The 12,226-nt window shown below is 35.8% G+C and overlaps 1 protein-coding gene across 1 annotated transcript in view; it reads left to right on the plus strand.

The window, feature by feature from the left end:
• Window positions 1-11,793, plus strand: part of LOC119081886 (protein couch potato) — a 100,632-nt gene extending 88,839 nt beyond the window's left edge. The window contains exons 8-10 of the mRNA XM_037191116.1: window positions 7,251-7,486; window positions 9,754-9,997; window positions 11,364-11,793. Of these exons, the coding sequence (XP_037047011.1) occupies window positions 7,251-7,486; window positions 9,754-9,997; window positions 11,364-11,408 (525 nt within the window). The 3' untranslated portion in view covers window positions 11,409-11,793. The remainder of the gene's footprint in view (window positions 1-7,250; window positions 7,487-9,753; window positions 9,998-11,363) is intronic.
• Window positions 11,794-12,226: the final 433 nt, after the last annotated feature.

The raw sequence follows: 12,226 nt of genomic DNA on the forward strand, positions 1-12,226 counted from the left end.
TCGAATTTATTTTTCATAAAAGTGGTGTCATTCGAAAGCTACATTCAAGTAATTCTGATTTCATAAAGGATTTTTCATGTTTTTTCAAGATCAATAAAAGATACGTAGCTATAATTTGGGATACTATTGCAAGTGTTTCTTGCACATACATTTTTTCGCTTTTATAGCGAAAATCGTCAATAACATCCCAATAATATGGAACTTCCCATAATCCTTGAACCGAGATCAAGAAAAGGAGAAGTAGTGACGAAATGTATGTGCAAGAAACACTTGCAATTATAGCTACGTATCTTTTATTGATCTAGAAATAACTTACAAAATCCCTAAAAGAACATGCATGACTTTTCCAGGCCATATCTCAGGCTTCTGAACATGGATCATGGCCGGCCGGCTGAAATCAGAAGTACTTGAATGTAGCTTTCGAAAGACACCACTTTAAAAGTAAATTGGAAATGGCCAGCGAAAATGGCCTCAAAGATGATGAATTTTCCAGGACACTTTTTGGGAGAACCATTATACCAGCTCCATTCCGACTCCTCAAAAAAAAAGTTCTTCCACGAAATATCGGCAATGAGGCATGCTTACCAGAACAGAAGAAATTTTTCAAAAAAATATTGTATTTTCCGAGATATTTGACTTTAAAGGTTTTCATATGAATGGCTTTTCCTGCCGGAAAAACGATTTTCCATTTTCCGGAAAAAATTTTGTTTCACAACTTTTTATGGCAAACAAGATGAGACAAAGAAAATTTCTTAATAACGTAAATCGCACGGAGCCATTTTTTTCGACATATCGATCTGGACTATATTTTCAGGATTTTTAGCCCCGTACGAAGTACTGGGGGCTTATAAGATTAATATGCCGTTTGTAACACGTCGAATTGGAAGCAGACAGTAAGGGCAAAGCATTTGGTTATGTTCATAGACTACGAATCCGCAATAAAAAAAATGTCCGTCCGTCCGTCCGTCCGTCCGTCCGTGACCCCTCTAGCTTGAGCAAATCACAACCTTTTTTCAAAATTCTTTTTTTCCCCGATTGGTATCGACAAAAGTAAGGTCAAGTTCGAAAATGGGCATGGTAGGGTCGGCCCTTCCAGAGCTAGGGCCCTATAGGTGTTTTTCAGTCTTTCGACGATATCTACCGAAATACGCACGCAATAGATGCTTGTGATATATCAAATGAAAGGTATTGACGAGTAGAACAAAGTTGCTGAACATTGTTTTTGTGTAGGATGCAACGCGAGCTTGTTGGTAGGGCTCAAAGGTCGTTACTCGGCCCTAAGAGTTTTTTCCACATAAATCGAGTAAATCTCATCCGATTTTGCCAGATTTAGTTTTTTATGGAAGGTAATTGAATACCGAAAAGAACGTGTCGAAAAAAGTTTCAAATTTGGGCCCTTGGACTAAGGCCGCTACTCGGCCCTAAGTGTTTTTTGCACATAAATCGAGTAAATCTTATCCGATTTTGCCAGATTTAGTTTTTTATGGAAGGTAATTGAATACCGAAAAGAACGTGGCGAAAAAAGTTTCAAATTTGGGCCCTTGGACTAAGGCCGCTACTCGGCCCTAAGTGTTTTTTCCACATAAATCGAGTAAATCTCATCCGATTTTGCCAGATTTAGTTTTTTATGGAAGGTAATTGAATACCGAAAAGAACGTGGCGAAAAAAGTTTCAAATTTGGGCCCTTGGACTAAGGCCGCTACTCGGCCCTAAGTGTTTTTTGCACATAAATCGAGTAAATCTTATCCGATTTTGCTAGATTTAGTTTTTTATGGAAGGTAATTGAATACCGAAAAGAACGTGGCGAAAAAAGTTTCAAATTTGGGCCCTTGGACTAAGGCCGCTACTCGGCCCTAAGTGTTTTTTGCACATAAATCGAGTAAATCTCATCCGATTTTGCTAGATTTTGTTTCATTTGAGAGATAATTGAATGCCGAATTGAATGATGGCAAAAAAAGTTTCAAATTTGGGCCTTTGGACTAAGGCCGCTACTCGGCCCTAAGTGTTTTTTGCACATAAATCGAGTAAATCTCATCCGATTTTGCTAGATTTAGTTTTTTATGGAATCTAATTGAATACCGAAAAGAACGTGGCGAAAAAAGTTTCAAATTTGGGCCCTTGGACTAAGGCCGCTACTCTGCCCTAAGTGTTTTTTGCACATAAATCGAGTAAATCTTATCCGATTTTACTAGATTTAGTTTTTTATGGAAGGTAATTGAATACCGAAAAGAACGTGGCGAAAAAAGTTTCAAATTTGGGCCCTTGGACTAAGGCCGCTATTGGGCCCTAAGTGTTTTTTGCACATAAATCGAGTAAATCTCATCCGATTTTGCTAGTTTTGGTTTCATTTGAGAGATAATTGAATACCCAATAGAAAATAATATCGTAAATTGTTGGTTTTATTTGAGAGGTACTTCGTACGGGCTTTCGTAATTGCGCTATGCGCAATTTTAAAAATGAACACTTTCAGTAAATTTGACCATGCCCAACTTGACTTGCATTTTGGTAACAGACGCATTAGAGGGTTGTAGACGTATTAGGGTTCCGGGCGTATTACGGCTACGGACGTATTATGGTTACGAACGAAATAGGATTACGGGTCGTACGGGGCTAAGTCGCAGCAAACGCTCCGACTGTTCTGATGCCTTGTTTCTGATAATTTTGAGATTTTTGAAGAATTTCAAGAACTTTGACAATTTTCAATATATTTTACAAAAATAGGCTCTGATTGCATTGTACGGTATGAACCAATTTTGAAAAGTCGATGTCGTGCATTGACATAGATAATTTTTCTTCGTTTTCTTCTTACTAAATCTTTCGTCAATCTTTTAAAGTGAGCTTGACCCGTTGGCTTGTCAAAGTTTATTTGCATCGTACGAATGGAATAGGTAGACTTATTGTTGGGGTTACATCGGGATATAAAGAAAGGGTTCTAAACGGTATTCAGTAGTTACTCATGTACGTGAACAGCAATAAGTAAATATTAAACGGATTTTTGCGTGGTGTCATCTAGCGTCAAACCTTTACATTAATGTCCGTTTTCATTTCAGTAACCTCTCATCGACATACTTCCATAAAGACAAAAACGATTTTTTTAAGTTGACTCTATTTAATATTTCAGTGCGGCCATAATGACCCTAATAATACCAAAAGGTCAAATTACAACACGCTGACAACATTTAATTTCAAAAATTATTCTACACGTCATACAGTATATATCGAAAGTTTTCTCATTAAAGTTTCAAAATCCACTCAATTATTTACATCCAAGACAAATTGCAATCCTCCGAAAATTTTGTTTACCCTCTCAATACCCCGAACACCATGTAGAACACATACACACCAAAATGTAAATTAATTATTCAAGAAGTAGTGTGCCATTATTATTGTTATCCCGAATTAAATGGTTTTTAATAACTGCATCCCAGGTAAATTCTGCAGAAGATCATAATGACTGGGATACTCTGCCACTACCAATAATATGTATATCCGTTGTATGTCATCAACATCAACATACAAACAATATTTAAATAATAATATTAATGGATATGGATGGTATATAATGTTGTATAGATGGATGTTATGAGTTGATGCATTCAGTTGATAATATTTTATTATTTAACATGGAAGAGTGTATACTGTACGCCGCAAGCGACCATATTCAAATTCTAACTTCTCGTTTGTGCCATCATGCACATAAATATGTAATAGCACATTCAACCATAAACAAATCTCGGGAGACGGATTATATGCCAAAACACAAACAGTATTATAATGCTAAATTACACCTTAACATGTAATACGGACAAGCACAATCGTGTAACGTTGTGAACACCCCCGACAGTATGAGCCTGGCATGGCATACATCCATTGCCTGGCATGCATATAAACATTAAACATAACATACAGACATCTTTTGCAAATATAATAATAATAATTCGGATCCTGGGTGAAATGTAGCGTAGCCTAACAAAGGCGACTTAGCGTTTCGCAAATATCATTGCGGATGGATATTATAGGATCGAGGTATGTTAATGTACGGCGAATCTGGCAAGAAGAACATAATGCTGGCAAATGAATATGACTAGCAGTTTAAAACTCACGTCGAGAGACAGAGAGTTTGTATGATTATTATGATTCTGATTATGACTGAAATTATGTTCTCTTAATCTGTTTTGTGTGTAATTTTAATTAATATTAAGTCGAGATGTATGTTTATAATAAAAAAAACGCCATAATACTCAGTAATCTATGGGAAGTGTGAATTAAAGGTTCGTTAATTAGAATTAATTAATTTTGTGCGTGGAAAATATGTCTGTTTCGCTAATGTAAAATATATTTTGCTGACTGTTGTTCCCGGTATATGATAGTTTAGTGAGATCTTCTCGAGGGGGAAACCACTGGCCAAAAGGGTGGCAATTTGCCACTGGCAAATCAATTTCTAATTCCTTTCAATTCCGTTTAATTACCTCAATTACCGGATCAATTCATCTAATTGCCGGATTCGCTCTACTTCCTTTCAATTCCTTTTAATTCCTTTCAATTCCCATTAATTTCTGTCAATTCCTTTACATTCCTGTCAATTCCGAGCAGGGTGTCAATTCTCCGGCAATTCCGAGCAGGGTGTTTAATCAATTACCCGAGTGGTTTTCACCTTGAATCTTCTTTACGTGGAGTTCTTCAAAACAATTCCATTTTTACGTCCAACAAGAACCAAGTCCTGTTCAAAATATTTTAACACAGACCCACTGCCACGTTATTGGAATACATAGAATAAAATCGCGTGGTTATTGACATCGACTTTTCAACTTTTTAGTTCTTGTGACGTTACTTGCTTACTTAGCCGGGCACTACAATCTATTATTGGTTTTGGCCACCTCCAGCATTCTTCTCCAATCTAACCTATTTCACGCAAACGTTCTCCAATTGCTCTTAGTGCTTTCAGATCCGGCTAAACTGCATCTTTCCATCTCGATTTTGGTATTCCTGATCTGCGGCTCCCATCTGGATTTGTATTTAGCAGTTTCAGGTGCACACGTTCCTCATCCATTCTTTATACGTGACCGAGCCAACTTCATCGTTTCTTTTATCGGGCGGCTAATACAGTGCACATTCACTCCCCCAAAAGTTGACCGAAGTATGCATACACCAAACACCAAAATTGTCTGCTTATCTCGTTGTGGCATGCACCAAGCTTCCGATCCGTACGTTACAACTGGTCGTGCCAGCGACCCTTCAGGTAACAGTTTAGTGTTTTTGACCAAAAGAGTTTCTTAAGAATGGGACCAAGCGTTACCCTTCTACGTGTTTCCTCTTCGATCATTGTTGACCTGCGACCCAAGATAAATAAGGCTGTCGACTTGGTCTATTTTCACTGACCTTGAGACCGAACTTAGCACCATTCTCTTCAATGCTCGTTAAAATATCTTTAATGATGTCAACATTCCGTCCAATTAAGTCTAAATCGTCAGCATAGTCTGGGAACTGATTTAATTTTCTGAAGATTGTTCAGCTAGTGTACACGTTTCCCTCTCTTATCACCTTCTCGGAACAATGTTGAAGAATAAAGCTGCCAGTCCAAGATTCGCAAACCACTTTATCACCAAAAATAAGTAAAGTAAACCAGGCAGGAGCCGACGACGAAAATACATTTAAAAGAGATACCTAAATCCCGTTACAATCGTTTACGAATTCCTTTAATGCATTTGTATTAGTAAGCATTTTGCACCAAAATTAAAGGTCGCTCGTCAAATCGACTGCTCTTGCCTGGTTTACTTTACTCTGCTAGAAGCTTATAAAACAGATTGGATGTGCTGAATATGAAAGCTTGAAAGCTCATACCGTATTCACAGAAGATTTTTTTTTCTTTAAATTTTTGAGTGCAATTTTGTATGAAAATGAAAGATGCCTTTCAGGGTCATATTGATAATTTAGATAGAAATAGACCGATACTAATACAAGTTCAGAAGTTGATGTTTTTATAAATTTCTGAATCGCTTCGATGCAAATAATTTTTACAATTTTCACTGACGGATCCTTTTTAAAGGTTTTTCAAATTTTTGACCACAATTCCTGTATGGCTCCGCCGAAAAGCATGAAACAGGTTGCAAGTATAGCAAAGTAGGAATATAGAAATTGGGTATGTAATGAAACGTTCGTTTTACCTTTTAATCGTGAAAACAGGCAAAATAAAAATTATGTTCCCTTCGGTACCAGGCTCCATAAACATGTAGTGCTTCATGTCACGGATTTCGAACCAACAAAAAATGTTATGATGAAAATTTGTTTTACATTTATACATTTTCATAGATCCATTTAAAGTTACACTGTGACATGACTATATTATATACCTGAAACGCAAAAAAGGAAATTGCTTTCAAAAATGTATGTTTTCACATGTACATTCGCTGATCGTGACTAGAGTCTGCGGCATGAAAAAATGGAGGTTATTTTTGTTGAATGTTCACATTTTATAAAGGGACAAATTCATGGGAACCTACACGGATAAAACGGAAAATAGCGATGAACGCCTAGAATATGATTACGATATACTTGTGAGATTCAAATACTGCATGTCGCATGAAAAATGCACGTTCAATTTTATGTCTTAACGGGCTGATTTACCAGCGGAGAGTAAACGGATCTGAAAAATCACGAATTGATAAATCATATAATTAATAATAAAATCTTAAAAACCTTGAGTCGTGATGGTCCCAATTATCGATAGTTTGATTATGAATCTACTAGAAAAGTTACATCATCTTTTCATACAAAGATGCGACAGGTTTTTCCAGACAGATTCACCTTCGGAGTGACGACAATAATGCACCGCTTCCTAAATGAATTGTAAAACAGGGGCTATTTTTGGGAAAACATTTTCTGAAATTTTCCCACATTTTTCCAAAATTAAAATTTGTGTGGAAATTTTTTGAAAAATTCAATAGAATAGGGTAAACTTCGGGGTTAACTGTTTACACAAAAATAATACGAATAAGACACGCTTTCAATAAACTGAACTCATCATCTGCAAATGGAACAAAAAAGAATGAAAGAAACAAACGAAACGCAGTGAAAATATAATCTAATGATGAGTTCAGTTTATCCTTTCGTCTCGGTTTATTCCAATTCCAAAGTCCCCTTAAAAAGGCTGTTGTTGACCTCTTTCACTCCTTACATTGATGTGTTCGAGCTACTTGAACGACTCAAAATTTGATTTGATTTTCCACTAATTTTTTTTTGTTCATTTCTAGGCCCAAATGCAAATGACACATCCTAATGCAATGCATCCAGCATCGATGCATATTTCAGCAGGCTTACCGGCAGGTCATTTTTTACCAAGCCCGGCCTTGGCTAGTCCAGGTGGATCCACAGGTGGTTCACAGCCCCCCAATCCGCCACTTGCAGCAAACGCACCATGCTCGACACTGTTCGTAGCTAATCTAGGACAATTTGTGTCAGAACATGAACTCAAAGAACTGTTTGCAAGGTAACGAACCAGATTTTTAAGTTTAAAAATTTTTGTTTTCTTTCTTGTCTCTATGTATAACGAGTCTTGCAACCAATCCGAATAACTCACATATTTATTTAGACAGCTCTAGCAATATTCTAATATAATTCAGCACCAAAATATAAAAAAAAGTAAAAAAAAATCTCATCCTATTTTCAATAGACCTATATTTCACTGCATACATATAATATTACGACCGACACTCACATGTATCGTTAGTCTATTATTTTGAGTTCTTAATTCGTATGCTCACAAATTATGTTTTGTTTTGTTTTTGTTGTCTGCATACAAGAGGTATTTCGAATTGTTTTCTATCACAAATGTATCCGTATTGGTTCGGCCCGTAGTGTCAGAAAAAGTCGGTTCGCATGCTTCAAATTTAAAAAAAAAAAAAAAATTCTTCCTCTCATGTGAAACCGTGAATTAATTTTTTATTTGTAAATGGGCAATCACTTTTCGGCCCAGAAAAGCGGTTCAAATGAAAAAAAAAATCAATATTTTTCACAAAAAATCTTTTTCTCCTTGAAAGTCTGGTTGAGTGCTAAACCCGCCCAAAAAATTCCTAAACTTTGACCCACATCGTCAATAAGATATCTCAACGCTGTTTTGTTTTACTTAAAAAAAAATTCTTCAACGAAATGTTGGTACTTGATCAGGCTTTCTATAAAAAAAAAAAAATTCAAAAATATTACCTCGTTCAGAAGATCTTCGACTTTCAATTTCTTTCATACTGCCAGAAAAAAATTGCTTCCACTCCACAGTTTTTCATGATCAATCATGAATTTTTTTAAAGCGTAAAGTGAACGAAAATGACATAAGGGGCCGGACTGTATGACCAAAATTGGTAGATTCCGTCTATGAACAAAATCTCTACATACCACAAAAACCAATGTGTAGTGATGCATAATGTAATTCCGTACACATTGGAGACCAGGCGATTTTGTGGCAAACAGTAAAGTAGAAATGACGATTTTATTGGAAAATATTTTTTTCCGATAGTTGCCACATACCAGTGAATTATTAATAAACTGGAATGGGGGAAGGTGGCTTAGTCAATTTTATTCGGTTCACAATCGTTAAACAGAACAAATAACTACACAGATGGTTGTTTCGAATTGAATATTTTATTCTGAGCCCCTACAACACGTAAACACGATGTTATATTAATGTTACGTTCTCAGACCTGCATATATATACACAGTGTACGTACCACAACACACGCTATGTTTCATTCCAATAGACTTGCTATGCTATTGATTTTAGGTAATCATTTGATGTTATCAGAATGTGTGTCCTCTTCACCTGAAACAAATATTTATTGCGACCTTTACTTTCCACAAATCCTACAGCCTCATGTGATCTTAGATGATCCTAGATAATATTAGCTGCTAGAGACTAAAATGAACTTACAAAAAGTCAAGGCAATTCTCATCTTTAACAACTAGAAGGTCAACTAGAAAAGAACCTTAAAAATCCATTCATAAATTGTAACCAAGACTACTGGAAATACTTCGACCGGGCACTAGCTCTGTGAAAATGACCTCTTATTTGACAGCTCAAACGACATTGACGATCTACAGAGTGTTTAAGTGAGAGAGATGGCGAAATGACAACCTATTGTTCCATTTAGCTCTACTTAAACACCGTATTTAATCTAATACAATTCACATGCCACGTGCGTCGAGAACGGCAGCACATGTTTCAAGTACTTCTTTCGACGCCTTCAGCATGTAAAATCTGTTACATAATTCGGGATAAAAATGAAAAGTCACTGACCAGCAAAACAACGTCAAAACGAAATACAGATGACTTTACGTCCGTATGGCAAATAGAAGGAAAATACGGCTCACTATGTTCCTTCTATCTGGTGTCCCGACACAACGCCACCTAGGTATTTTTTTCTCTAAAACGAACTATTGTTTGAAACATAGCCTCTCTTACTGGCCATTTAGAGAACGACATATGGGTGACGTATTGTGGCAAAAATGACATTAGAACAAAAGAATTCTGTCAATTTTGACACTATTCAACGCCCATACGTTGCTCTCTAAACGGCCAGTTACTCAATGTGGCACATAAGTCAAGTATTTGTGTGTTTGTTAACCTCGCCTTCAAAATTTTACTGTTCATCTTTTTATCGCTGGTTAAGTAAAATGACATTAGGAATCCGTCAGATTTCATTTCATCGACACTTTTATTATTTATTCCATTTTTTTTACGTTGAAAATAATACAAATTATGCACAGTTTGCCTGGCTTTTGTCGCCTCCGAATGCACACGAAAGGTCCGCACCCAGGTAGCATTCCAGTAGCATTTGTTGAATTCAAAAATGCAGCATGTGCTGGTTCAGCAATGGTTAATCTACAAGGTAGATATCTGATATCATCTGATCGTGGTTCCATACGCATTGAATATGCCAAATCGAAAATGGCTGCCGATGCAGTCGCTGCTGCTGCCGCAACTGGCAATCACCATGTCATTTGGAGAGAAGTACGTGTGTGTGTGTTTTTAAAATGGGCTGGAGAGTGTTGATTTTTGTTTTATCTTTTTTTTTCAAAATCTATGCGCTTTCGGGGAAAATTTGTATGGAAAATTTGCCATTTGACAATGAACTATTCTAAGATGTTCATCATCAACAAAATTTTCGGCAGAGTTCATACGTTTTGAACCATCGCCTGATAAAATCTGATCAAAGGGCCTGCAACATATTTCAAAAAATTCTCATAGGTTTGGTTGACGCTAATGCTGCTCTTTCTTCGTCACTGAATTCCCGGAAGTGTCGAAATTTACTTTTCGGTTCATTGGTTCACCCATTTGTCACTTCGAATTGTTAGGCACACATACGACGTCCATTCTGATTCAAACCAATTCAACTGAGCAAACGAGACACAAAATAAGAAATTTACTTTCCGCTCATCAAAAAACAAGAAATAATTCAAAAGGTTCCACGGCCGTGCGGTAATCTTGCGCACCATACAAGTTGGCACAGTCATGCTACATGTAGTAAAAGGGTACATACTATGTTCGCGTGTGCAAGATTCCCCGATGCCGGTTCCACGTGTTACGTATCTTAGACTTAACTGAAATAGACTTGCCCTTCATACAAAAATTCTGTTCGAGCGATAAAGCAAAAATAATCTACGAAATGTGTGAGTACCATAGTAGTTATTTTCGCAACAAGTGACAAAAAGTAGGACTTTCCATTGTCTTTATTGCGAAAAACGTTGTATACAACTCGATTATAAATGCTTTTTTATGCACACGATATGTATTTTCACACAATCGAGTGACAATCTACACATCTAGTGCATAAAAAAGCATTTATCAATCGGTTTTATAAATTTATTTTACTCGAAAATCGGCGCCAACGTTAGTTCGATTTATTTTGCGTATGTTATACTTGCGTAATATCGGTATACTTTAGCTTCAGTTTTACGGCTACGTATTGTTACTGTCAGTCTATACCTACCTATTTAGTCTAAGTTACGTATTGATTACGAACGATTATATCCACTCTGACCAAATTGGAACCACAATTCCAGTACTGGTGTCGCACTCACATAAAAATGATGAACATGATTGACGAGATAAATACACGAACTTCAAATGTCATTTTTCCATTTAATTTTCCCGCCAAAATTCAATCTGTCTGTAAATTGAAAAATTAATAATTTGCTTACTATTTTACAAAAGCACATTGCACAACCACCAAACATCATTTAAATTTAATTAGATTTTCGCTTATTCCAATCAAAGAAATGCTTTTATTATACTGAGACTGTATGATGATGTGTATGTTACGTTTAAACAATAAATATTTATTTAAACATTCCGTTCCGGAATTGTTTCGTTTTAGGGGAGCGGGTATGGAGCCAAGGTCGGAACACCTGAAGAAGAATGAACTTGATTTGAATCAATATTTGATGGCAACTACTTGACCCAATTATAGCGGAATGTACACCATTACTGTTCCACATTTACGGGCATAAAAATTTTAATTTTTTCGTTTCGTTTCAAAACATTTCACATCACGTACGTCTGAATAATGTACGGATGTTACATAAATTGGATGAAATGAAGGGATATTTTAAAAGAAATGAAGAGAAATAGTAACAGAAATATGGAAATAGGATGCATCGTACTGCAGAACGGCATTGAAAATCATCTGTAAAACCAAAACTTTATCGATAAATGAAAATGGGAGAGTAAATTTTGCATGGAGCAAAATTATCTATTTAATGCAAAACAATTTGCTATAAAACAATCAATTTAACAAACAAGGATAATTTTTTTTATGGAAACAATGAATGGCATTGTTTATCCATATCAACAGCTGTCGAGTTGTAACAAGCGAAAATGTTTTGATAAAAAATGTCAATTTTTTTCCTTCGGTTCTCGAATATAAATATTTTTTAGTTTTATCAATTTGTCGTATAAATAAAGAAGTAAAAGAAAACATGGAAAAGACAACAACCTCTTACACCAAATAACTACTGTGTACAATTCTTTCAGTTAAGTGTAACGATAGGACAACTAAATATCCAATGTGTAAATATTTAGCAATTTTCTTATGAAACTCTATCATAATGGTGTCCTTGTTTAAGTAATTTGTTTTTGTTTTTAATTAATTTTTATTATTTTTCTTTAATCAAACTAAATTATCCGAAACAAAGATTTTTTTTGTTTCAAGTAATTTCAAGTAATTTCAAGTTGTTGTTT

The sequence above is a fragment of the Bradysia coprophila genome, unplaced genomic scaffold, assembly GCF_014529535.1.
Source record: "Bradysia coprophila strain Holo2 unplaced genomic scaffold, BU_Bcop_v1 contig_36, whole genome shotgun sequence".
NCBI lineage: Eukaryota > Metazoa > Arthropoda > Insecta > Diptera > Sciaridae > Bradysia > Bradysia coprophila.